Raw genomic sequence first — 27170 nt, forward strand, 5'->3', positions numbered from 1 at the left:
TATATTCATATCCCATTAATCACATTGCCCTTGGTAAACAGCTGACTTGGAATAACCCATACCAGGAATTGCGGTAATATTGTTCCTTGGAGTGTGGAGGAACTTCTTCTGACTTTGCTGGGAAGTCTGGGCCTGTTAAGTCCCCTGAGTGTATTTGCTCTCTCCCATTAGAACTACGATCCTGACAAAAAAAACGCCGGTGACTCATCCCTGAGCCGGGACAACAATGCCAACGTGAAGGATAAGAAAACAGACAGTTCGGGTGAATCTCCTCCGGAAGGGCCATGTAAGGATATGATGCACTGCAGTGGGAAGAGGGCAGGCAGAAGGCCATTTGGCACTTGAACACGTGACTTTGTAGGGTTGGAGAAGAGATTTCAGTTAGTTCGCTGCAATTCCCCAAGTGCTTTGACCACCAGCCCTTCTTACCAGGGAACTCTGGGAATTGTAGCTCAATGAGAGGAATATGGGTCTCCTAACAACTCCCCCACGACTTCTCCCAAAGAATCCTGGGAGTTGTAGTTCATTAAGGGGGCTGAGGGTTGTTAAGTGACCCCCCCCCCTTATCTCTCCACAGTTCCCAGAGTGGTTTAACTGCCCATTCCTCTTCCCATAGAACTTTGGGAATTGGAGCTTTGTGAGGGGATTAGAGGTTTCCTAACAACCAACCAGCGCGGGTGGCGCTATGGTCTAATCCACCGAGCCTAGGGCTGGCTGATCAGAAGGTCAGCGGTTTGAATCCCTGCAATGGGGTGAGCTCCCGTTGCTCGGTCCCTGCTCCTGCCATCCTAGCAGTTTGAAAGCACGTCAGAGTGCAAGTAGATAAATAGGTACCGCTCTGGCGGGAAGGTAAACGGCGTTTCTGTGCGCTGCTCTGGTTCGCCAGAAGCAGCTTAGTTATGCTGGACATATGACCTGGAAGCTGTCTGCGGACAAATGGCGGCTCCCTCGGCCTATAGAGTGAGATGAGTGCCGCAACCCCAGAGTCGGTCGCGACTGGACCTAATGGTCAGGGGTCCCTTTACCTTTACATGCCTATCAGCACCCTTAACAAATGACAACTCCGTGGATTCTTTGGGGAAAGCAATGGGTGTTTAAAGTGGTATGATGATGCTTTAAATGCATAGTGCAGACTGGGTCTCACTGTCCCTGGCAGTGGCTCCTCAAAGTTTCTGTCAAAGAACCCATGAATAGACCTCATGTCTGAAATTCTTTACCTGCAGATGCCATGGAACCTTCCCACACCCTCCATTGCTCACTTGCCTTATTCCTCCTTTGTTTCCAGTAATTCCTTACCACATCATTGTCACCACGGGTGCCGAGCTGGGTTCAGACACCGACAGCCGCGTCTATATCATCATTTCGGGTCCCCGGAAGCTGCAGACGGGCCGGCTGTGGCTTGACCTCCCAGATGGACAGACTGAGTTTGCAGATGCCTCCGTTGAGAAATTCTCCGTCATGGGACTGGATGTTGAAGAAGTCAAAAGTATGGAGGTAACTGTACAAGTGAAGAGTGAGGTCTGGGAGTGTTGGTGTTGTGGGCCTTCGACCCAAACTTCTCCCCAAAGAGGGCAGAGCAATTGGAGGCTGTATTGAAACAAGGCATCCCAAGTACATCTCTTCATAGCTGTCAACCATCCCTTATTTGGCGGGAAAGTCCCTTATCCCACCGCTGTGTCCCGCTGCTGTCCCTTATTGATGATGTCCCTTAAATTTCCCAGGTTTCAAAGGAAGCAGCTCCTCTCCCTCCCTCCCTGCCGGCCAGGGAGGAGGGAGGCTCCAACTGTGTTGCTTGGCTGCGTTGCTCACCCAATAAGGAGTCTAAGAACGACTGGGTGGTGGAGCTTGCATGCATTGTGCTGATCAAATCGGCCGTGTTGCCTGGGGACTCGCTTTTGCTCAGCACTTCCCAGCGGAGAGGTGACAGTGGTTTCCCTTGCTGCATCCCCTTTGCCGGGTTGCTGCGCTGTGGGAACCACCGCTTGGGGGTTTGTTTGGCTGCTAGCTGGGCTTTCTGCCTTTGGCTCAGAGGTGCTCAGAAGTTGAACATACCTGTGCTTGGAAAATTCCTTATTTTGGCTGCTGATCCCTTATTTTCAAATCTGTAAGTTGACAGCTATGCATCCCTTAGAGTTGGGGGATCTTTGCCCCCCAGATGTTGCTGAACTGCAGCTCCCATTGGCTCCAGCAAGCATTGCCAATGGCTATGGTTGATGGGAGTTGTAGTTCAGTGTCATCTGGAGGGCCAAAACATCCTCCCAGCCTACATATATGAAGCCGCCATAAATTGTTTTAGACGATTGGTCCGTCAAGTCCAGTATTGCCTGTTTTGATTAGTTGTAGCTCTCTGCAGTCTCCCGCAGAGATACCAGAGGTTGAACATAGAGCTTTTTCGTGGACCTGCTGCTCTTCCCATTGGCAGTGTGTGTTTTGTGCTAAAAAGTGCTGCAATGGAGTGTGTGTGCCAGTGCGCCACAAGATGGGGAGATGGTCACTGTCTTAGATGGCTTTCAAAGCAGAGTGAGGTAAACAAATGGAGGGGGAAAAGCCCATTGATGACTACAAGTCATTGTGTCCAATGGGAAACTTCTGACTTCCAGTGAGGCAACATGGTGGGCGCCATGGCAGCGAGCAGCTCCTGAAGCCAGCCAGAACCAACTGCCCTACCAGGCTGGTTCCTGGCTGCTGAGACTGCCGCTGCTGCCGCCGCCACTACCAAAAGGGAACCAGGGACGCCTGGTGCATCAACTAGGGAAGCCGCTGAGCCCCCCGACCCAAATTGAGTGGGGTGCGAGATCGCCCGGCCACCAGGCTGACTGTCCAGTGGAGCTCTGGGGCCAGGAAAACCCCAGAGCTAAGGCAAAAAGAAAGGGGAGAGGAGAATGAGGAGAGAGAAAGAATAAATAATAATTATTATTTATTATTTATACCCCGCCCATCTGTCTGGGTTTCCCCAGCCACTCTGGGCGGCTTCCAACAAAATATTAAAATACAGTAATGCATCAAACATTAAAAGCTTCCCTAAACAGGGCTGCCTTCAGATGTCTTCTAAAAGTCTGGTAGTTGTTGTTCTCTTTGACATCTGGTGGGAGGGCGTTCCACAGGGTGGGTGCCACTACCGAGAAGGCCCTCTGCCTGGTTCCCTGTAACTTGGCTTCTCTCAATGAGGAAACTGCCAGAAGGCCCTCGGCGCTGGACTTCAGTGTCCAGGCAGAATGATGGGAGTGGTATACTGGACCAGGTATACTGGACCAAGGCCGTTTAGGGCTTTAAAGGTCAACACCAACACTTTGAATTGTGCTCAGAAACGTACTGGGAGCCAATGTAGATCTTTCAAGACCGGTGTTATGTGGTCTCGGCGGCCGCTCCCAGTCACCAGTCTAGCTGCCACCTTCTGGATTAGTTGTAGTTTCCGGGTCACCTTCAAAGGTAGCCCCACGTAGAGTGCATTGCAGTGGTCCAAGTGGGAGATAACCAGAGCATGCACCACTCTGGCGAGACAGTCTGTGGGCAGGTAGGGAGAAAAAAGAAAGGAGTCCCAACATTGCCGCTGCTGAGGAGAGAAGTAGGAGAGCACTGGGAGGGCAAGGACACATGGCCGAGCCCAGGTCTGACCCGAGCCTACGTCCCCAGCAGCTAGCGCTCCATAACTCCCACCCCCCTCTTCAATGGGAAACTTCCATTGTCAGATGCAGGATATCTCCCAGCACTACTATCTGGCAGGTGAAACTGCTGGGGAAGGGTGCTGTTTCCTTTGGTTGGTATTCAGCAAGCCCACGACTAATCAGAATGTTCTGCTTTGGGTCTTCCCTAAGACAGCTGTTTATTCACTGTGGAAAGCAAGGTGCTTGTTCTATATGGAGCTTGTTCTGAGCTATGAAGACTCTGTTGGATTCTTCAAGCCTTATCAGAGGAAACTGGCCACTCTCCAGGCACTCGGCTTAAGATCCTTGTTGACCTCCCCGTCTGCGTCTCCCGGCAGGATACAGGCTAGGTCACTATCGGCGATCCTCCTCAAGCGTGAGAAGAACACACCACTCTCCCCTCCTCCCTGCCTCCCCCAGGGAGGGGAAAGAGACAGACAGAAATGTATTTACATGTCTTTATTTCTGTCCTTGCAGCAGTACAGAGAAACGCGTCTGCACTCATGAGACTCCAACAGTAGAGAGGGAAAAAAACTCCACCCCTGTACTTCCAGTACAGGTCAGATGACACTCTGAGCTAACATCCGGTGCTCAGTACAGTGAATAGACTGCCCCTTTGTTCCCATGGTACAGTCCCAAACATCAACATCCTGTTTTGCTTTCCAGCCACCTGCAGCTCGCTCCCGCATTGCTGCTTTTCCGTAACAGACTCTTCTTACTGCATGTGTGAGCGTGTGCCCGTGTTTGTGCATAGGACTGGTTGGTGTTGCACAACAAATCTGCTCCTCCAAAAAGGCTGAACTGTTTGCAATAAGGAAAGTGACGGGGAAGTGAACTATAAAGCGTGGGATAACGCTTGCCTTGACACAAAATCACCTAACCTCCCCACAAACAAATGGTCATTAAATTTGTTGTTTAGTCGTTTAGTCGTGTCTGACTCTTCGTGACCCCATGGACCAGAGCACGCCAGGCACTGGTCATTAAATAGCCAACATCATCTAATCTCCCTGCAAACAAATCCAGATGAATGCTAAATAAATAGGTCACCCAGCACGGCCCAAGCAGGTATAGCAACATTTTTTTGGGGGGGAGGGGGTTGGTATCCAGCGTAATACTCAAAGTAGACCCATTGAAGTTACCTGGGAGTAAGGCTCCCTGAATTCAACAGGATTTACTTATGAGTAGACATGGTTAGGACTGCATTGCAACTTTGGTCCATAATTTCAGTGGGCTTACTCTGAGTAAAACCTAGTTGGCATGTCCCCCAAATTTGCGTTGATACGTATAAATTTCATTTGCAAATTTCATGCAGCTCTGTATCCAGTTTTGCCTTCCTTTTTGGTGATTCTGTTCCTCTTTTTAGTGACGCGTAAGTAACTCCCTTACCTGCGCAGGTGGGACGATGTCTTAGTTTGATGGCTTACAAATGGTGCATGCCTAACCAAATCCTATTCCTTTCCCTTCAGCACACATCATCTGAATATGATTCCTGCAAAATATTCCAAAGCAAAAACCACTTATATTTGGTGTGCATCTGTTTGGGTGGTGCACGGCTTGGGGCGGTTCTCAGCTATGCAACCCCCCACCACTTCCAATTTATAAATGCTGTAAAAAAAAGAGAGAGAGAGAGACAATGATGACTTGACAAAGTGTTGCTCTCTATCAGAGATCGGATTCATAAATGGCCTGCAGCGAGGAGGGAGGAGGACTTCTTGTATAATTTCCTAGCTCGACATGGAAATTGCTTTCACAGCTTGCCAGACCTTGGGAGACCTCTCATAGGAGAGCATTAATCATGGCTCATAAGCAATGTGCACCAATCAGAGATCCCAGCGCAGGAACCCTTATACAACAAACGGTTTGAGAGGCACAATTTGCATAGACAATCACTCCACTCAGCTTTATCCCCACCCCCCGCAAAATAAACCTTTGCTTTTTCCTGACAGCCATCTGCAGGCAGCCATGTTGCTCTTGCATGCTATGCCTTCTGCTTCCTGCCCCACCCCCATTAAAATTATTGATTTTTTTTAAAAAAGCTAAAAGCAGGTATTTTAAAATATTCCAAATGGTTTAAAGCGACAGTAGCTAAAAAAGGAATAAAACACACAAACCTTCTGCAGATCTAGATAGACTTACCTGAGCAAAAATGTGTTAAGTGTTAAGTTGTGGGTGAACATATCAGACGACACAGCGATTCTTCAAACAGCTCTTCTTTATTCCGATGCCAGAACAGAACTGAACTGAAGGCCTCAGTCAGCCTGCTTATATACAGCTCCAGTACCTTGTTACTGTAACAACTTTCTAAAACTATCCAATCACTGAACGTCACTTTCGATCCTTCATTTGCATAACTATCTACAGTATCCCCCTGCTGGCCCAGGGTGAGAACTTCAGTACATAACATTAAGGACGTGCCAAAAACAGACAGTGAAGGCACTTGTCCAAAGTCAATAGGCAGGGAGTTCCAAAGTTTAGGTGCCGCTGCACGAAAATGCAGAGCAAGTCTTATTGCACCTGTAACAGTGCCAGTTCCACAGATCAAAGCACTCTAGTGGGCATGTATGGGGTAAGGCAATTCAGCAGGCAGTGACATCGCATGGGGGGCACAGGATGGTTGCCCCGGGCACAAAATTGTTAGGGGTGCAATATTTCAACACCCAGTACTGCCATAATACAGCTTTGTGCTTCCATTGTTGGGCTCCGTTAAAAATGGCTTCTCCATGTGAACTAGGAAGTGACCGCTCCAGACTACGGCATGACTCTTCTTTTTGTATCTCTGTGCCTGCGATCCCTGGGTGACACGGACACTGTTAAGCAGTTGAATGTGCAGGCATACTCCGTCCGTTTCCCTCCCTTCCCGGTGTGGCCCTGGGCCCTGGCAACCCATGCTACACCACTGCCATCAAGTAACCTCTTCTCACGGTTGCCAACCAGAGAAGCCTGCCAGCAGTGCCTGGGTGTGTAGCTACATTCTCCCCACTTGTGATTCCCAACCTCCGTCAACAGGGGTCTCTAAGACATCTGGAATGAGCAAAACCTGGGAGACACCAGCTATGCATTCCAATCTGGACACCATGGTACAGTGTCCAGACTGGACAGCATTCTGCTCACACAGGGTCTGATCCCCTCAGTGGAATCAACAAACATAGGTAACATTAAAATCACAGATCACTCCCCAGTAGAAGTCACCGTTAAAATAGGAGCGGGAACACAAACCACCCCATCATGGTCCATCAGTCCCATCCTAACTACAAACAAACAAATCAGAGAGAGTCTCACAAAAACTCTCCAGAACTACTTCAAGGAAAATGATGTAGACACTCTAACAACCCCCCTCTTATGGGATGCAATGAAAGCAGTCACCAGAGGAGCTTGCATAAAAGAGAAAGCATTCCTTTAAAAACAAAGCGTCTCAAAAATTAGCCAAATAGAACAAGACATCACTGCCCTCTCATCACGCTACAAACAAACAGGATCCAAAAAACTCCTTCAACTTATAGAACAAAAAAGGAGAGAACTAGACTCCCTAGAAATCAACAAAACAATGATCAGCATTCTATATTCTAAACAACGTTTCTATGAATATGGAGGGGAAAACTCCAGGCTATTAGCAAGTAGATGTAGGAAAAAAGCACTCAAAACAGGAATACACTGCATCACCAAAAAAGATGGCAACAGAACAGTGCAGGTACAACAGAGGCATTGTGGATAGTAGCCACTGAGAATTGCAACATGACCCACCTGTCTCTCACGCTTGCAAAGAACTGCTTTAAAGTATTGGGGCAATAGCTGCTGAAAAAGCTCGGAAAACAAAGAGTCAGCTGAACAAAGTGGCTTCCATTAGTGGCAAGAGGTTTCTTTATGTTCTACATTAGTTCCTTGCTTGCCCATCAACTAGAATAAATTATACCTTCCCCCAGGACACGGGGGGTCTAAATCACTGAGCCTCTTGGGCTTGCTGATCAGAAGGTCAGCAGTTCAAATATGCACGACGGGGTGAGCTCCCATTGTTCTGTCCCAGCTTCGGCCAACCTAGCAGTTTGAAAGCATGCCAGTGCAAGTAGATAAATGGGTACCACTGCGGCGGGAAGGTAAATGGTGTTTCCGTGCGCTCTGGTTTCCATCACGATGTTCTGTTGCTCCAGAAGCAGTTTAGTCATGCCGGCTACATGACCTGGAAAGCTGTCTGTGGGCAAACGCCGGTTCCCTCGGCCTGAAAGCGAGATAAGCGCCACACCCCATAGTCACCTTTGACTGGACTTAACCATCCAGGGGTTCACCTTCCCACAGCTGCAACCAAACATGTCTCTCCCATATGAGTCTCTACAGCCACAGCAGGTGCTGTGACTCTCCAATGGGTTGACTTCGCCCCCAAAAGGCACATTCTTCCCTTGTCTCCCAAGACACACTGATGCCAACACCAAATCGATATTGTGCACAAATTTGTCTATTTGGATTGTGCCTCATTTGCCACCAAATTCTTTGTAGTGTCTATACCAATAAGGCCTTTATTAGATTATCCTGACTCTTCAGCTTTTCTTGTTCTCCTCCACCACCACCTCCACCTCCTTGAGGCTTTGCGTCTTCTCTCATTTTGCTCCATCTGGCCAGAATGGTCTTTTGGCTAATCCAATCCAGCTTCCCCTTTGACAAATCCATCATGTCTCATTATTGCAACCTTGCAGTGTCTCTGCCAGCTGGGATTTGCCAGACCTCCCTGAATGCCCGGGGCAGGGAGCTAGACAGGGTCACTTTCTGCTTGCGAGAGCCTAGAAATGAGCTATGAAAGGTAGGCTAGAGTACAAGAATGAAAAATGGACAGAAACTGCCCATTCATAAATTTGAGTAGGAAATGGAAGATTCTACCTGTAAGAGGAGTGGAATGTCCCTACACAGTGAGGGGGAAACTGGGGCCCTCTACTTGTTATAGGACTCTACCTCCTGGAAAAGCAAAAAATTGACCTTTTCCTGTTAGGCAAAGATCATAAGATGACCCGGATGGTCGCCAGATTCTGTGTACAGATCTGTAGGTGCAGACCATCACCCAAACCAAACTAGTTAAGAAAATCCCCAAATTCTGTTCCATGGGTGACTCTGGGTCATCTCTCTGCAGTAGCTTATCTTAAAGTTTTAAGTGTCTATATGCTTATCGCATTTATAAATTTTAAATTTATTGTTGTACATTGTTTTAAATGTTTGTTTTCCTTCTGGGATTGTACCCCCAAGTGTGTTTTATAAGCTGCTCTCTGACCATAATAAATTATCTATCTATAGGACTATAACTCCCATCAGCCCAAGCCAGCATGGTCAATGGACTCAGGGAGAATGGGAGTTGTAGTCCATAGAATCATAGAATTGTAGAGCTGGAAGGGACCCCAGGGTCATCTAGTCCAACCCTCATCAATTCAGGAATCTTAACTAAAGCATCCATGACAGATGGCCATCTAACCTCTGCTTAACAACCTCCAGTGAAGAAGCATCCACAACCTCTCATGGGAGTCCAATTCTACTGTCAAACAGTTCTTACTGCCATAAAGTTCTTCCTGATGTTAGGATGGGATCTACTTTCTTGTAACCTGAAGCCATTGGTTCAAGTCCTACCCGCCAGAGCAGGAGAAAGCAAGCTCACTCCATCTTCCATGGGACAGCCCCTGAGATATTGAAGATGGCTATCATATCTGCTCTTTTTGTTGTTTAGTCGTCTCCGACTCTTTGTGACCCCATGGACCAGAGCACGCCAGGCACTCCTGTCTTCCACTGCCTCCTGCAGTTTGGTCAAACTCATGCTGGTAGCTTCGAGAACACTGTCCAACCATCTCGTCCTCTGTCGTCCCCTTCTCCTTGTGCCCTCCATCTTTCCCAACATCAGGGTCTTTTCCAGGGAGTCTTCTCTCCTCTTCTCATCAGGTGGCCAAAGTCTTGGAGCCTCAGCTTCACGATCTGTCCTTCCAGTGAGCACTCAGGGCTGATTTCCTTCAGAATGGAGAGGTTTGATCTTCTTGCAGTCCACGGGACTCTCAAGAGTCTCCTCCAGCACCATAATTCAAAAGCATCAATTCTTTGGCGATCAGCCTTCTTTATGGTCCAGCTCTCACTTCCACACATCACTACTGGGAAAACCATAGCTTTAACTATGCGGACCTTTGTTGGCAACATTATGTCTCTGCTCTTAGACTCCTCTTTTCCAGGAGGACATGCTACCCAACTCCCTCAACTGCTCCTCATAATGCTTGGTTTCCAGACCCTTGATCATATTGGTTACTTTCTGACAGTAAGAGCTGTTCAACAGTGGAATGGTCTCCCTTGGGAGATGGTGGACTCTCCTTCCTTGGAGATTTTAAAGCAGAGGTTGGATGGCCATCTGTCATGGATACTTTAGTTGAGATTCCTGAATTGCAGAGGGTTGTACTAGATGATCTTTGGGGGGTTACCTTCCAACTCTATGATTCTGTGACTTTCAGAGACTGAGCAAAAGCTAGCTGGAGAGGTAGCAATGAAGGGTACCAAAGCCATTTTCATTATTCCTATCCCATGTCAGGAATCTGCTATGGAAGGACAAAATCTGTCGGTTTTGATTTCTCATTTTTCCAACCTTTTCGCATAAGATTGCATTTTTAAGTTCTCATGAGAATTCACCCGCATTTTAGTTTGCCTTTTTCTTAATTTATAGGCAGCATTGCCTAATATAAACTGTTTAACAAACAAGCACCCTTATGGTACATTTTTGTAGGGGCTTTTCCCACTAACCCATGTGTTTTATGTACCTCTCCCCCTAATATATGCATTTCTTTTGCACAAATTGCTTGGTTTGAGAAATGCACTGCAAAATCTGGAGAAGTCCTTTCGAAGAACAGCCACAGTTTGGGTCCGTGCATGATTTTGGGAGCAGCGAATTAGGTACATGCCTGTTAGGAAAGCAAACTGAACTGCATTCCTCCCCCATTGTGAGCACCTGCCAATCTCCCTGTCAATCGCTCAGTTTCCAAGGCGATTAGATGTAATTTTCTGCAGCTATGCAGCCTTTAGCCGGGTGGTAATGCCCCTAAATGGGAGGGATGGCTGAAACTGTTAGATAAAGTTATCAGTTGTTTCGTGTAAATTTGTGTGTGTAGTGGGAGGAGATATACAAATGATCGGCCGTTTCAGATGGAATGACTTATCGCATGGAGGGTGGACTGGGAACTAATTTCCCCACTTGAAGCAGAGAAGCCAAAAGGGTTTGGACGCCTCTGCTAATAAGGAACAACTTTTGCTTTGAACACGATGAACTGTCAGGCTTTCCAGTGTTTTCGTGAGCAGATTGTTCATTAGGGCTGATTGACTGGGAGAGGCTCCCTTGAAGTGATTGGGGTACATAATTATGCTGATAAGAATGTGCCCGAGATTAATCTCTTAAGTAATTTAGCAGTGACATGCGGCGAGATTCTTGGAGAGAAGTCTAAACTGTTAGCAGTTTGTCAGACAGTTCAGACAGCGCCGGCTGAGAGGATTCGCATCTCTCCGAGCTAAGTAGGGTCGTGCGAGTTCAGGGAATGGTTGCGAAGCGCCACAGGGTTATAGAAAGATGTTCTTCACTCTGTCCCTCGTGGATCAACGAGCTGGTCGGTAGACCTAAACCAATGCTGCTTACAGGTTTTCCACAAACATTTTAAGCTGCCTCCTTTTTCTTCCAGATTCCCTTTTCCACAAACATATTCCCCACCTCCCGCTTTTCGTGCTACTTGTGAACACAACCGTCTTTCCATTTCCATCGCCCTCACTTTCACTTGTAGTGTCCATTTTTTATTGTTCTGTTTTCCCCCATTTCCAGTGGATTGTTTTTATAGGCCCTGCTGAGAAATGCAAGTAATTAAGTGGCACATGAATGTATTAAATAAATAGAAGTTTACAAAGCAGCCCAGTGGCTATGTGGCATTGTAGCATATACCGTACTTTACCATGTATAAGACGAGGTTATTTTATTTTTAAAAATTAGTTTAAAAATAAGGGGTCGTCTTCTACACGGATATGCATAGGAGGGACGTGTGATTGGCTGCTCCCGCAAGCCTGAGATTGTCATCAACTATTGGGTGTGTTATTGGTGGCTGCGGCAAGGGCTGGTGTTGATTGGCTGTTGGTGCATGAGTTGGGCGGGCGATTGGCGGCATCTGCCAGCAAGGGGACAGACGATAAGTGGATATTGCGACGTGTGCAAGTGGCAGAGCAGGTTATGCGGGTGAGCGATTTTTGGCAATCCCCCCTAAAAAAAGCTCAACAAGTCTGGGCAATCCTCCCCCAAAAAGCTGAACAACAACTCCGGGCAATCTCTCCCCATTTTCTTAATTTGGGGTCCCCAAAAATAAGGGGCCTCTTATACATGGGAGCGTGTTATACATGTAAAAATACAATAAATTTTATGAAATAAAGTACAGCAGTGATTCCTGAGGGTGGGGAAACTGAGGCACGCACAGGCCAAGCGCCGTGGTTTGCACCTGTGGGTTGTGTTCCTCCGGTGGGTCTCTTTCAGCCCCTGTCCACCCCCCACCCAGGTGGCTAACACACAGTGGGGCTGCGGTTGTGAAACCTTTTTTCTCTGGGTCAAATTTTCAGAATAAAAATTACTCGTGCCACACATATTTTCAATGAATAAATAAAAGTATTTTAAAAACATTTTATAAGTTGTGTGTCTATTATTATTTATTGCAATTGCTAAGAGTGAATTTCTGTTTATTTATTATCTGTTTATTATTTGCTGATGTTTTGAGAGTCAATTTCATTGTGTAAATCGCCTTGAGTAGAAAGGCGGTATACAAATTAAAAGTGAAATGAAATGAAATGAAAAAAAATAGGAAGCAGGTGACGCTGTTGGTTAAACCACAGAGCCTAGGACTTGCCGATCAGAAGGTCGGCGGTTCGAATCCCCATGATGGGATGAGCTCCCGTTGTTTGGTCCCAGCTCCTGCCAACCGAGCAGTTCGAAAGCACGTCAAAGTGCTAGTAGATAAATAGGTACCGCTCTAGCGGGAAGGTAAACGGTGTTTCCGTGCGCTGCTCTGGTTCTCCAGAAGCGGCTTAGTCATGCTGGCCACATGACCCAGAAGCTGTATGCCGGCTCCCTCGGCCAATAAAGCGAGATGAGCACCGCAACCCCAGAGTAGGCCACAACTGGACCTAATGGTCAGGGGTCCCTTTACCTTTACCTTTACATAGTGTCGTGCTGCCATTCTCTCCATCATTGTGTGATCGGCTTGCCCAAGCTTTCATGTTGACCAACAGTGATTCTTCCTTTCCGGCTCCACTAGGTGGGTCATGATGGTGCCACACCAGAAAGCTCCTGGCTCTTGGAAGAAATAACCATCATTGTGCCCACCAAAGGTGTCATGTATACCTTTGTCTGCAAGTGCTGGCTGGCCAGAGACATGGGAGATGGACTTACCTCGCGGGTCTACAACATCCTGGATGCAGACTGTGTCAACGTTGGCCTGAAGGTCAGTCGTATCACCTTGCCCTATACTTCTCACCGGCCACTTCTGAAGCAAATATAACTTTTTTCTGTTTGTTTTTTTTATAAATATTTTATTAAGTTTTCACAATAAAAGACAAAGAAAATACAAAATCACAAAAAAACAATACAGTACAAAAATACAGACATTAAACACATCAAAAGAAAAAGAAAAAAGAGATAAAAACACATATAATAACAAAAAACAAAAATCCCCTCTTTCTTAATTTCTCATCTTCAATTAGCTTATTTTCCGGACTTCCTCACGTCTCCCGTTCTTGTATCCCTTTTTTAAAGATTATTCAGCAAGTTCATATCCTATTACGGTAATTTATCAGTTGTTAATCCAATCTTACATTTTACTTTGTTGCTAAAACGCCTGCGATTCATTTCAATGCCCTTAACATTCATAAATTTTACAATATTTCTGCAAATAAATTTTAAATTTCTTCCAATCTTCCTCCACCGTCTCCTCTCCCTGGTCTCGGATTCTGCCAGTCATTTCCACCATTTCCATGTAGTCCATTAGTTGCATCTAAATATAACTTTTTTCTGGGAGGGAACTAGTGGTTCTCAAATTCTCCTGCCTTTGCCAGACCACTTGAAAATTACTGGTGGCTTTGGCGGACCACCAAAGGAACTCTTTTTGTCCTGCAGAATTCTTTTTTTATTGTGAATTCATGATTATTTGTACCCAAGATGGTATCAGGGCAGCTATAATTCAACACTGTTCATGTCTGTGAATGTTTCAGGGTAGGCATGCTGCTTCATTTACAATAGGTGCCTGTCCTGTAACTTCCAGATTCTGTAACTTTTCACACTGCTAATGTCCTGGGGTGTCCTGCTTTGGTTGCACTATAGTACAGTAGTCCTCCTCCAGATTCCAATAATAAAGTAACATTAGGGAAATGTCATAATCCTGTGCTGCCAGCTCAGTAGTTCTGCCTTCAGATGTCTTCTAAAAGTCTGGTAGTTGTTGTTCTCTTTGACATCTGGTGTGAGGGCGTTCCACAGGGCGGGTGCCACTACTGAGAAGGCCCTCTGCCTGGTTCCCTGTAACTTGGCTTCTCACAGGGAGGGAACCACCAGAAGGCCCTCAGAGCTGGACCTCAGCATCCGGGCAGAACGATGGGGGTGGAGACGCTCCTTCAGGTATACAGGACCAAGGCTGTTTAGGGCTTTAAAGATCAGCACCCACACTTTGAATTGTGCTCAGAAATGTACTGGGAGCCAGTGTAGGTCTTTAAGGACCAGTGCTATGTGGTCTCAGCGGCTGCTCCCAGGCACCAATCTAGTTGACGCATTCTGGATTAGTTGTAGTTTCTGGGTCACCTTCACAGGTAGCCCCACATAGAGCGCATAGTCAAATGATCCGGGAGTGAAGAAAGCCAAGGGTCCATGGTCACAAGAAGCAGCAAGGTCTGCCCAGGAATGACGAACGTTTCCAGCAACCGACTGAGGCTGGAAACCCTGCTTAAGAAATCTGGAGCTAGCTGGTTCTCATCGGGAGCAAGAAGGCTGATCAGCAGCAGGTGGAGTCACTTTGCCGTTTGCTCCTTCAGGCTGCTGCTCAGCAGGTGAAGCTGAGTCCTGGCCCATGACAGGAAACACCGCAGAACAACCAATGTGTAGATGGTCCAGTATAAATAACATCACTTTTGTGTTTTTATTCTGTCAATAACATGTTGGAAAATGCACAGCAAAAAAAACCCCACAACACTTCTGGAGGTGCCCCAACACATATAAAGCGGTACCTCGGGTTAAGTACTTAATTCGGTCCGGAGGTCCGTTCTTAACCTGAAACTGTTCTTAACCTGAAGCACCACTTTACCTAATGGGGCCTCCTGCTGCCGCTGCACCGCCAGAGCACGATTTCTGTTCTCATCCTGAAGTAAAGTTCTTAACCTGAGGTACTATTTCTGGGTTAGCGGAGTCTGTAACCTGAAGCGTATGTAACCTGAAGCGTATGTAACCTGAGGTACCACTGTAATGACTTGTAGTTTAATAACTATAGCCTTCCGCTTCGAATGTGATGGATCGTACTCTAAATTAAGACATTATTGTGAAAACGAGGGCCATTCTATTAAAAACATGGGCCCTAGGTACGGGGGGGGGTGCTCAGAAGGGCCCCTTGAATTGGTCAGTTTCTAGGGAAGAAGTTACCATGGCTAATGGGCATTGATGGACCTCATCCCCCTAAACTGCTCAAACTACAGGCTATCTCCATATCACTCATGGCAGGGAGCTCCACCAATTAATTGTTCATTTTTTTGGGGGGGGGTGCAATAGGACAACCAATTCCAAGACATTTCCCCTCTCTTTAATGTCGAATTATTTTCATTTTTTTTTACCCTAATCCCTTCGTTTACCTGAAAGTTCCTTCTGCCCATAAAGCCAGCCTTGTTCCATGCATAGCCTAAGGAGCCACTGACACACCCATAGCCCATTCTATTTATTACAATTGTGGCTTGGTCTTTGGTGGGGGGTTTTACAGTAAGTAATTTTTTAAAAAAATATTTTAATTACAGAAATTAAAATCACAAGTTCTTAATCTCTTCCCAGATTCTCTATGAAGTGACCGTTGTGACTGGCGATGTCCAATATGCCGGTACGGATGCTGGTATTTTTATAGTGCTCTTTGGATCTAACGGGTGCTCTGAAGAGATGCAGCTGGAAAAAAATGGAGTCAGGTAAGCAGGACTTTGCCAAATTACTTGTTCCAGAGCTCCCAATGCCAGAGTCCATTCTTGAGCCCCTGGAGGGCCATTTGGTCTTTGTGGGTTCGTTGTGTTGGACTTGATTTGAGAAAATACCTAGTTTATCCCTGGGCAAATCATGATCTCTCATACAGCTGCCAATGGGATTTCCTGGTCCTGGTACCTGTAGACTGAGGCCCCTGCCCTCTACTCCCTGCAATCTACTGCCAAGAACTGCTGCTCATATACATATATTCGATCAGCATTTCCTAAGCATCATTAGCAACAACCTCTCTGTATCTGCCCAATTTGTCTTAGAAAGGTGCTTCCACATTTTGCTTTCAAACTTTCTTTATACGTCTCTAATTGACTTTTTTAAAAAAATGAAAATTAAAAGTCCAGGGTCCCTTCTTGCTCAGGGCCTGGTACATGTGTATCCTGCTGATCTCTCTATCTGATTTTCCCTATCAGAAAATCTAAACAATATAACAGAGAGTATAGGAAGTTCCCATTGAGCCGGTTGCTCCTCACTGGCTTGCAATGGCTCTCCAGGGTCTCAGGCCTGCTTCCTAATGGAGATGGCAGTTTACCAGGACTGGAAACATGTTTTTCTCCTAACTGCTGTAAAAATTTTAAAAAAGCAAAAGCAAAAAAGGCAAGCTGAGATTTGGGTGGTTTTTCTGCAGTTCCATGGAATTGCAAAATGCACAGAGGCCTGGAAACAATCCCAGAAAATTGCCATGCGAGGATAATTGGGACAGCAAATTGTAGCTACCCTAAGACTTGAAGCCTTTCTTTAAGTAATAACCCAAGATGATTTATGCAACAGAAACAATCCAATACATAATAGAAATTTAATAAATAATAAAAAAAAACACGTCCTTAAACTGTCCCAGATAATAAGGCAATTTAATTTACATTAGCTTTAAGCTGCAAAATTGCTCCTGGCCATGCAAAAATTGATAAGTGGACATGAGGGCAGGAACAGCCAATGAGTTCCTCCTGAGAGATGAGCCCATATCCAGGAGAGGGCACTGTGCCAGGCCATTTATCTGCTCTGTCTTCACCCCTTTTTCCTCTTGTTAGTGTTTGATTCAGATTTATGCCCCCACGTGCATATAAATTAAGCGTTCTCAAAGAGCTCTCTTGCCATCTAGTTCATCTCTCCAGGGCAATAGCCTCTGTGTAATTTAATCTGTCCTGTGGAGCAACAGGGAGGTTAAGAATCCAACAAACAGTTATGAGCAGGATCTTTAAATGTGTTGCTTGCAGGAGCAGAGCGATAGCAGAACTGCTCAGCCTGGATGGGAACCTGGATCAAGCCAGTGGCTCAGCCAGCCCATTATTGTCTGCACTGACTGGCAGTGGCTGTCCTGTGTCTCACCCAGAAAGAGGTCCACCATCTGTTGCAAGATCCTTCTACCTGGAAATGCATGAGAGTTAGCTAGGGACCTTCAGCCAGTGTGGTGTAGTGGTTAAGAGCGGTAGACTCGTAATCTGGTGAACCGGGTTCGCTTCCCCGCTCCTCCACATGCAGCTGCTGGGTGACCTTGGGCTAGTCACACTTCTCTGAAGTCTCTCAGCCCCACTCACCTCACAGAGAAGAAGGAAAAGGAGAATGTTAGCCGCTTTGAGACTCCTTTGGGTAGTGATAAAGCGGGATATCAAATCCAAACTCTTCTTCTTCTTCAGCATGTTAAACGTGTGTGCTCTCCTGCTGACAGCGGTGGCACATGCAAAGTCCAGATCAGGATTCGTGACACGGGTTGGAATGGGATGAGATTTCAGGCAGGCAGGAATGAGGTCCTCACCCCTTCAACCTTGGAATCCCAGGCAGCAGTGGAGCAAGCCAATTGGGCTTCTGGGGTGGCATGCGTGTCCTGAGCCCAGGGGCATGCCCAGCCACCCGCGGGGGTGGGGCAAGCTGGGGCAGGATGCTCCGCAGGACCTCCAAGAACTCCGCATGCCTCCTCCCACTCAGCCACCCTACAGCTGGGGGGGGGGGAGACAGCGGGTGGACCATTTGGGGCAGCACAGAGCCTGCGGGTGCCCAGGCCACCGCAGTGAGTGCCACCAGGCATTTTTTCACCCCCTTAATGGTGACACCCGGGGCGACCCGCATCCACTGCACCCCCCTTCCTCCGCCCCTGGCCCCAGGTGTCATTGGACTACAGTTCCCATCATCCCTGAACACTGGCTAAGTTGGCTGAGGATGGTGAAAGTTGTCGCCCAGTAATATCTGGGGCCCTAAGTTTGAAGAACACTGCTGTGGTTGCAGCCCACTCTGTGTCCATACAACCCTCCCTCAAGCAATTCCCCAAGCCTTATCAAACACCAGCCATCTTTGCTCACTTCCTGGAGAAGGGACAGGCATACATAGTAGGGCTGTGTCCTACTTTATAAAGTACAGTCCTCTGTCTGAAGAGCTGTCCAGTCCAAGTTTGGTTCAATGAACCATCGGTAGGGAAAGCAGGGGGCCTTAAGGACATCGGAAGAGAGCTGCTGGATCAGGCCGGACGTCTGCTGGAAGTCTGCAAGCAGGCCTTGAAGCTGCCAAGCAGACTAGACACACAGGTGATGCAGACCGCCTGATCCCAACTATAGTGAGATATGGTTTTCATTTAAATTTTAGGAAATTTCATTCATTAGCATATGTGAATTTCATGTTTGTGCGTTTATGCGATATGTAAACAGACACTCTCTTTAGTGCTACCTGGCACTTTCCCTGACTAAATGGACAAAAAGGAAAACACCAGACTGAAAAGAAGTCTTCCAAGTGGTCTTCCCTGTGCCAGGATTGATTTGACCCTTGTGGAAAGAGACGTCTTCTGCTTGGCAAAGTATTCTCTGGAATGGAGTTGCGCCAGGATACCATCTTGCCATGAATCTCACTCGTGACAAGCAGAGTCCACAAAGCAGACTCTTAAAGCAGCCATGGCCACTTAACGGGGGGGCGGGCCAGATCCATCCTCTGCCTCCCATCCCCCCCCCAGGCCAATTCATGCAAGGCCCACCAAGTCAAAAAGACAGAGCACCAGACCAGCATCCTTTCCTTGCAGTGGCCAACCATTCCCCAGGGAAGCCCACAGGAGGGGGAATGAGTGCAACAGCACTCTCCCTGCAACCTGGAAGATCCGACTCTTTCTTCCAACCTGTGCCCGGGGGCTCTTTCATGTATGAAGCTGACCTAAACCTGAGCCAATTTCTCATTCCTCCAGATTTGAGATCGGCCAAAAGGACACCTTCATCATGGAGATTCCTGACATTGCACCACTCAGGAAGATGAGGATACGGACGGATGGAGAAGGGTGTCGCCCAGATTGGTTTCTCGAACAGGTAGCGACAAAGTTCTTGAACTCCTCTACTGCTTGTGGGGGTGGTCTGTGTGCATTCTTTTCATGGAGTGACTCCATTTTGGAGAAGGGACTTTGGTTTCTTCTCTAGATCTACCTGGAGTTACCTAAGGCATGTGCTTTACGTCAAAGCTACTGTCTGTTGCGTGGCAAGGTCCCAAGCCCTCCCAGGAAGTGGAATAAAGACACATGAAACAGTATTTTAGGTTAATAGGCTAAAAAGGCCACAACTTTGTTGGTTACAGAATGTGAGTGGTATTGGCTTAGGCATTGGAAACCACACCACTATATCTGACTCCTGCCCATCTGTAGGAGTCTTGGAAGGGTTAACCACCGGTAGGAGGAGCCCTGCTGATGCACATCAACTAGGAACTCCCCCAGGGTCACTGCTAGGGGTCGTCCATGGCCCTAGACCCCCGTCTGGGGCTTCGGACAGAGACCACGCCCCTCAGATTCCTTTAACGGAATACCCTTGAAATAGGAGGGGTAGGTGATGGCCACTACCTCTCCTCACCTTCAACCTAATACTCCAATGCCTAACCTTACAAAGTTGTGATGAATTGCTACGAGGTAGGCCGTTGCTCCTGCCAACCTAGCAGTTTGAAAGCACGTCAAAGTGCAAGTAGATAAATAGGTACCGCTCTGGCGGGAAGGTAAACGGCATTTCTGTGCGCTGCTGTGGTTCGCCAGAAGCGGCTTAGTCATGCTGACCACATGACCCGGAAGCTGTACGGCGGCTCCCTCGGCCAGTAAAGCGAGATGAGCGCCGCAACCCCAGAGTTGGCCACGACTGGACCTAATGGTGAGGGGTCCCTTTACCTTTACCTAGGCGAAAAATGAAATGGCCGATGCCAATTTGCCAAGTGGGAAAAAATTCCTACCAGGCCCCTGTTAAAAAGCAGGTGACCAACCGAAGTCCATAGCAAGGTCAGGAGATAAAGAGCCTAACCTGGGGGGGGGGGGGACAAGTGCCTGAGCAAGGAGAAAAGGAACATGTCCTTGGCCGTGGGCAGTTTAAATAGCCCATGCCACGCCCCTGGACCATCCGGATTGGACAGCCTTGGGTTGACACGGCCGAGGACCAACCAATGGCACAGGAGGTATCCCACCCTATGTGCGTGGGGAGGGCTTGCTCCCAGCCCGCAACGTCATCTCCCCAGGGATGGGAAACAGTGTTCCCAAATACAACTTCAGCACACTGTCCAACACCGTAAACGCTTCATTTCAAATGTTTTGTTCCTTCCTTAGAGGGCTTCAATCTCTCATTATTTACATCCCAAGGTTTTCGAGGGATGGTAATAAGGAAAGTCTGCTTGGCAAGGTCGCGTTTTTCATTAATGTTTCCTCCAGCCCTTCAACTTCTTATCTTGCTAGAAACGGAGACAGGGGAGATCTGTAAGGAAAGCCAAGAGCAACCTATAATTTTACCCAAGCGGACTCTCTGCTGTTCGACTTTATTAGGAGAGCACATTGGCTTTGAGCCATTGCACCTGCAATACATTTCAAATCCTCTTTTGTAGTAGGAGGCCCCAAGGAGAAATTGTAGCTGCCATGGATGCTTTTGGAGAGAATGTTGCACATCCATGAGTGGGGGGTGGCTAAGCCTGGCTTGGATCCACGCGATTGTTGAAGGGGCCATTTCAGATATTTATTTCGCCAAAGCATCTTTTTAACTAATAGTTACAAAATGTATCGCTCCCTCCCCCTTCTTGGATGTGCCAAATATTTAAAATTCCCTTTGCTTCCATCTCTGCTTCCCACCCCCACCCCATATAATCGAGTCACACAGCTGTACAAAAAATTAAGATTCTTCAGATGGGATGTGTACGATATTTATTTGTCGCTTTTGATATTTGTATGTCTTTGTTCTGTGTCTTATGCTCATTGCAGCTAGATGAGCATAAATAGGGTTGCCGTATTTCTAGAGGTAAAAATTCAGACACAGACAAAAAAGTTGTTGAGCATTTTTGAGGCGATAACCCACTCACCCAGTTACTGCTGCCAAGCCCAATCCGCCCAACACCCCCCTCCAAAAAAAACCCCACATTTGCTAAAAATTGTAAAAATCCCCCTGGACCAAAGGAAAACATGTCTGATCTCCTTCGTGTCCAAAGCAAGACAGCAAAAGCAAAGGCTATACACAAACAGAAGTTCCCAGCAAGCCGTGCTGGAGTGTAAACAGACATGTGACGCACAATAATCATGCCTGTTCTTTAAGGTGGAATTGAATATCCCAACATCGGGCACCCCAAAAGAGGACATGTTTGAGATTTGTCAGACTTATGGCAACCCTAGCATAAGAGAGAGATAAAGGGAAAGAAAACACATGCTTCTAGAATTGCTACAAAGCCTTCCTCCAATGATCACACTTTGCAGCCTTTCATAGGGAACCACACTGGAAGCAAAAGGAATGACTGGGAGGCAGCAAGGATTTTAACTGGACAAAGGTGTGAGAGATGCAGAAGGTGATGGGGAAACCACACAGGGTTGGGCAGAAGCAGCGCTCTGACCAAAATTTGGCAAAATTCTGTAAGTTGAGGAGAAATTGTTTCGTGAAATCTCCCCAACCCGACTTTCTTCCTCCAAATTCTTTTGCTGCTGGTTCAGCACGTTTACACGGGAGTTGGTTCCATTGGACTCACATGGCTTAACGTCTGATTAGACATGAATACATGAATAGCATTGTACTGTTTATTTCTGATTTCCTCATCCCCTCCACCCGCTCACATGTGGTCTGGGGTGCCTTTTAAACTTTTTAATAAAGCATCTTTTGGGGTTGTTGTTTTTTTGCAAGGCAGTCTTACTGTTAAAAATAAATAAAGCCGGTCGTTGAAATCTAGCTGTGATTTCCTGCCTCGCAAGAGTTGGGACTAGGTGACCCTTTGGGTCACGTCCAACTTTACAGTTCTATGATTCTATTAAACTTCCCCGTGGGATGATTAAAAATAGGGCTGCATGGAATGGCGTGCAGTGACTTTATATTTTTAGTGAGTCTGCTTCAGTCACTGCCTTTGCTTTGTGGGTGAAATTTTGCACTGAACATCTCGAATAAAACAGCTGCTGAAGCAACGAGCCGCCCACTCTGTATTAAAAGTGCTTATCTGTAGATGCTCAGCTGCTCATGTGTACCAAAGGAGGCAGCCATTTTTATGATGGAAGCCATTTTCAAGTTCTCAAAAATCACCCCAGAACCAGCGAGGTCCCCCTGAACTGGTGCAGAACTTGGCAGATGCCCAACCATGTCGACTCCCGATGGGGGACTAGGAAGTAACTGCTGCCTGCAAACCTGTGCTCTCCAAATTGGAGAGCTAAAGCTACATCCTTCACTTACCTTGGACTACTGCAATGCACTCTACATGGGGCTACCTTTGAAGGCGACCCAGAAACTGCAACTAATCCATAATGCAGCAGCTAGACTGATGGGAGTTGTAGTTCAACAACATCTGGGGACCCACAGGTTGAGAAAGGCTGGTCTATATAGAGGAAGAGAGCAAGATTAATAATAATAATAATAATAATAATAATAATAATAATAATAATAATAATAATAATAATAATAATAATATATTTATACCCCACCCATCTGGCTGGGTTTCCCCAGCCACTCTGGGTGGCTCCCAACAGAAAATTAAAAGCACAACAAAATGTCAAACATTAAAAACTTCCCTAAACAGGACTGCCTTCAAATGTCTTCTAGAAGTCAGATTGTTGTTTATTTCCTTGACATATGATGGGAGGCCATTCCACAGGGAAGGCGCCACTACCCAGAATGTCCTCTGCTTGGTTCTCTGGAACCTCACTTCTCACAGGGAGGGAACCAGCAGAAGACCCTTGGAGCTGGACCTCAGTGTCTGGGGTGAGCGATGGAGGTGGAGACGCTCCTTCAGGTATACTGGACTGAGGCCATTTAGGGCTTCAAAGGTCAGCACCAACACTTTGAATTATGCTCGGAAACGTACTGGGAGCCAATGTAGGTCTTTCAGGACCGGTGTTATATGGTCTCAGCGGCCACTCACAGTCACCAGCCTAGCTGCCACATTCTGGATTAATTGTAGTTTCCGGGTCACCTTCAAAGGTTAGGCATTGGTATGGTTCTGTAGATGGAAGGGGGGAGGTAGCGCCATCACCTGCCCCGCATATTGAAGGGTAGTCAGCTAAAAGATTCCAGGGGGCGTGGCCCTGTCCAAAGCCTATGGAGGTGAGGGCCTAAGGCACGCCCCCTACCGGTGACCCTGGGGGAGTTCCTAGTTGATGTGCATCAGCAGGACTCCCCTTACTGGTGGTTAACCCTTCCCGGACTTCAAGCAGACGGGCTGGAGTGAGATATAGTCAGTTAGGACCAATGCCTAAGCCAATACCACTCATCACCTGTAACCAATACAGTCGTGGCCTTTTTTTAGCCAATTAACCTTAATAATTGTGTCATGTGTCATTATTTCCACCTTAGGAGGGGGGGGGGGTCTGGATCACACCACGCAATTACAGGTCCGTGTTGGAAGCAGAATAAGCTATCCGATATATTTATACGTTCCAGAGCAAATTAAGCTGATCTGTGTACATCGCCGTGCTCTGCAAGATTTATAGAGGCTGCAGGAGAATTCCGTCCTTCGCACTGTGGAATTTGGTGCTGAATGTAGATTTCTTCTGCTGCTTCTCTTCCAGCGCATGCAGTGCACTCTCACCTCCCTCCAAAGCACTGATGAGTAACACACTCGCAAATGCATCTTCGTAGGTTTCAAAAGGGGAGTCAGGCTGGTGCGAGGACGAATCTGAGCTCCCTTGAATTTCTGTCGGCGGCGTGTTTATAGGAGAACGAGCAGACGGGAGGACTTGTGGGGGCAGAGCTGGAATGTCAGACAGATGGTGCACTGTCAGTGCTAAGCAGACAAGATGAGAAGGCAAATGAAGCCATCAACCTCGTTAATTAACCATTTGTTGCTACATGGAAACTCAGGCATGATACTCTGAGTTTTCCTGTCTCAAAAAACCGACAAAATCTCCACCCTCCCACCAATTGTAAACAGCAGATCAGAGTTGCCAATTAAAAAGTGAATGGGTTGTTTCAATTAGGAGTCTGCCATTGGAGAAGTATCACAGTTTGCAATAGGAAGAAATTACAATGGTTCACAAGCCCACCTCCGTACTTATGTTTATATTATTTATGTTGATTGAATTTATATACTTGCCAGCTATGGAGCAAAAGACTTCAGAACAGACATATATATCCTGCGTCTCCGGACTGAAACTTCTATCCAGCACCCAAAGCTGGAACCTTTGCTTAGCCTGATAGCTTCCCCAAAAAAAAGTCTTTCATATCTTCCTATATACATAAAAACGTAAGGTGTCGTCATGCGCTGCAGTTATCGGTGACCACACCAGTTGCAGCATGAGGAATGGCTGGCATGCCCAGACCAGCTGATTAATGGGGTGGGAGGAATAGGTGACGGGGTGGATCATGTAGAAAAGGAAAGGGGTTTGGTCAGGTATGGGGGAATGGCAAAGGGGAAGGTGGGGTTGGAAGGAGAGGGAGCAGGGGTGTGTATGTCTTTCCCTTATACAGCCTAGCATCTTCCTACTGGTATGCCCCGTGGAGGATCTTAAGGTCCATAAATAGCAACACCCTAGAGGTCCTGGGCCCTAAAGAAGTCATATTAGCCTCAACCAGAGCCAGGGCCTTTTCAACCGGGCTCAGGGCGGCTAACAACAAATATAAAACACTTAATTATCAAAGCAGCATAAAATACAGTATAAAAACATGAATAACAATAAAATTCAAAAATCAAAAATCAATTTAGGGGAAATAAGCATTAGATAATCCCCAGGGCTAGCTGGCTGAATTGGTCCTACTTGGGCCAGTGAGGAGGCCAGGGGAGAATTAGCTGTGGGGTCTCAGAGCAGGTGATCTTCATAAAAGAGGAGGGGGAGGGAAGAGAAGGGAAATAAAAGATCAGGCAGAATTCAAATTAAAGGCCAGGAGGAATAGCTCTGTCTTACAGGCCCGATGGAAAGAGGTTAAATCCTGCAGGGCCCTAGTCTCATGGGACAGAGCATTCCATCAGGTTGGAGCCATCACTGAAAAGGCCCTGGCCCTGGTGGAGGATAGTCTGACTTCCTTAGGGCCCGGGACCTCTAAACTATGGTTATTCATATAAATAGTCCCACCATTGCAACTGTGTGCCCCTAACCCTACCACACCACTTGTACTGTTAAGCATCAGTGATGCTGGAGTCCACAGCTCTGCCCCAGCCCACACCCCAAGAGTAAAAATTCCCCAGTGGGTGTTGCTGAAGCTTTCTTTTAGGGCTATCCAAAGGGTCCTAATTCAGACTGAACACTTTCCTTTGGTTTGGTTCCCCCCTAGATCACCATGAAGAATCTGACCACTCAAGAGGTGACCGTGTTTGCATACAATGAATGGCTTTCCACGCAGTGGGGAGACAATCTCACCCTGGAATGGGAGATTCCGGCAGTCATTGATGATGAGCAGATGATGGATTATACTGAATATACGATTCAGGTTAAAACCAGCGATGTCGGAGGTATGTTTAACATTTGTTGCATCCATTTCTACAAGAAATCAGTGAGTTTTCCCTGCTGTGATAGAATCACTACTGTCACTAACCCACTATGTCTGTCCAAGGAAATAATTCTTAAGGAAATTTTAGTAGGTTTATTGAAACTCCTTTGACATCCTTAGATGTTCTGCCAGAGAAGAGGAACCTTCAAGTTTTGCTTAGCATTTTGCTTTTGGAAATATTTGGTATCAGTTGACAGATGCACGGATCTCTTTAGGAAATATTCCTACCCAGATTGATGCTCTTTTTGGCTACCCATGAAATCCCTCAGACGTCTTGGAGAATGTGTAATGTGAGGAACTAGTAGATATTTACTTATAAAAGAGGCAGGAGGTATTATCAAAGAACTTGTGAATTATTATTTAAACAAGTTGAACAACAAGCACACTTGATCTCCTTGATTGCTGATTCTTTCGTACTTTGAAAGGACACGGGTGACACTGTGGTCTAAACCACTGAGCCTCTTGGACTTAACTGATCAGAAGGTCAGCAGTTCGAATCCGCACGACGGGGTGAGCTCTTGTTGCTCTGTTCCAGCTCCTGTTAACCTAGCAGTTCGAAAGCACACCAGTGCAAGTAGATAAATAGGTACCGTTGTGTCAGGAAGGTAAATGGCATTTTCGTGCACTCTGGCACTCATCATGGTGTTCCATTGCGCCAGAAGCAGTTTATTCCTGCTGGCCACATGGCACCTGGAAAGTTGTTTGTGGACAAACACCAGCTCCCTCGGTCTGAAAAGCGAGGTGAGCGCCGCACCCCAAAGTCACCTTTGACTGGACTTAACCGTCCAGGGGTCTTTTGCCTTTACCTTACCTTACCTTACCTCTTTCGTACTCTGACAAACCTTCTCCAATGTGTGTGTGTGTGTGTGTGTGTGTGTGTGTGAGAGAGAGAGAGAGAGAGAGAGAGAGAGAGAGAGAGAGAGAGAGAACACTTTGGATCCCAAAGAAGAGAGCTTCAGATGTCAACACGAGCACATCCATCTTCTCTTTTCCAGGAAATGAAGGGTGATAGTTTTTTTAACAACAGTGGGTTCTATTTTGTTATGAGCTGAGACAGTCAGTGGGGGAAAACAAATTAGGGAATGAATGAGCTGAGTTTGTTTTTGATCAGATTATACAGCAGTCAGCATAATGTTACATCCGACTGAGGCACATGCAGGTTTGGAACTCACTCGACTGCGGCATCTCTCAGCACAGAGACAATAACCTGATTCGTATGTCATCATAGCACCACGAGAGATGAGCTGTCATATTCTGTGCAGGGTTTGGAGATGTTTTGCAGGTGTGCCCTAACCCAAAACAGTCCTTTGCTTTGCCAGCCTCCAGGAGGATTCCACAGCAGCTCTTGCCTCTTTGTTTTATTTATCTCCTTCCGCAAAGGTCTAAGGCGATGTACAGAATGCAATAAAATCTGCTAAA

At 46.8% G+C, this 27170-nt stretch overlaps 1 protein-coding gene across 6 annotated transcripts in view; it reads left to right on the forward strand.

Annotated features, from left to right (window-relative positions):
- The window catches only part of LOXHD1 (lipoxygenase homology PLAT domains 1), a 181133-nt gene that overhangs the window by 139594 nt on the left and 14369 nt on the right, over positions 1-27170 (forward strand). For all 6 annotated transcript variants that reach the window (XR_014517219.1, XM_083465658.1, XM_083465661.1 and 3 more), the window contains 6 exons: positions 172-286; positions 1286-1494; positions 12926-13111; positions 15688-15815; positions 19040-19157; positions 25536-25713. Coding sequence is in view for 5 of the 6 variants with exons in the window: in XM_083465658.1 (XP_083321784.1) it covers positions 172-286; positions 1286-1494; positions 12926-13111; positions 15688-15815; positions 19040-19157; positions 25536-25713 (934 nt within the window). In the remaining variant the exon portion in view is untranslated. The remainder of the gene's footprint in view (positions 1-171; positions 287-1285; positions 1495-12925; positions 13112-15687; positions 15816-19039; positions 19158-25535; positions 25714-27170) is intronic.

This window comes from Podarcis liolepis (genome assembly GCF_965112155.1).
Source record: "Podarcis liolepis genome assembly, chromosome: 11".
Classification (NCBI taxonomy): Eukaryota; Metazoa; Chordata; class Lepidosauria; order Squamata; family Lacertidae; genus Podarcis; species Podarcis liolepis.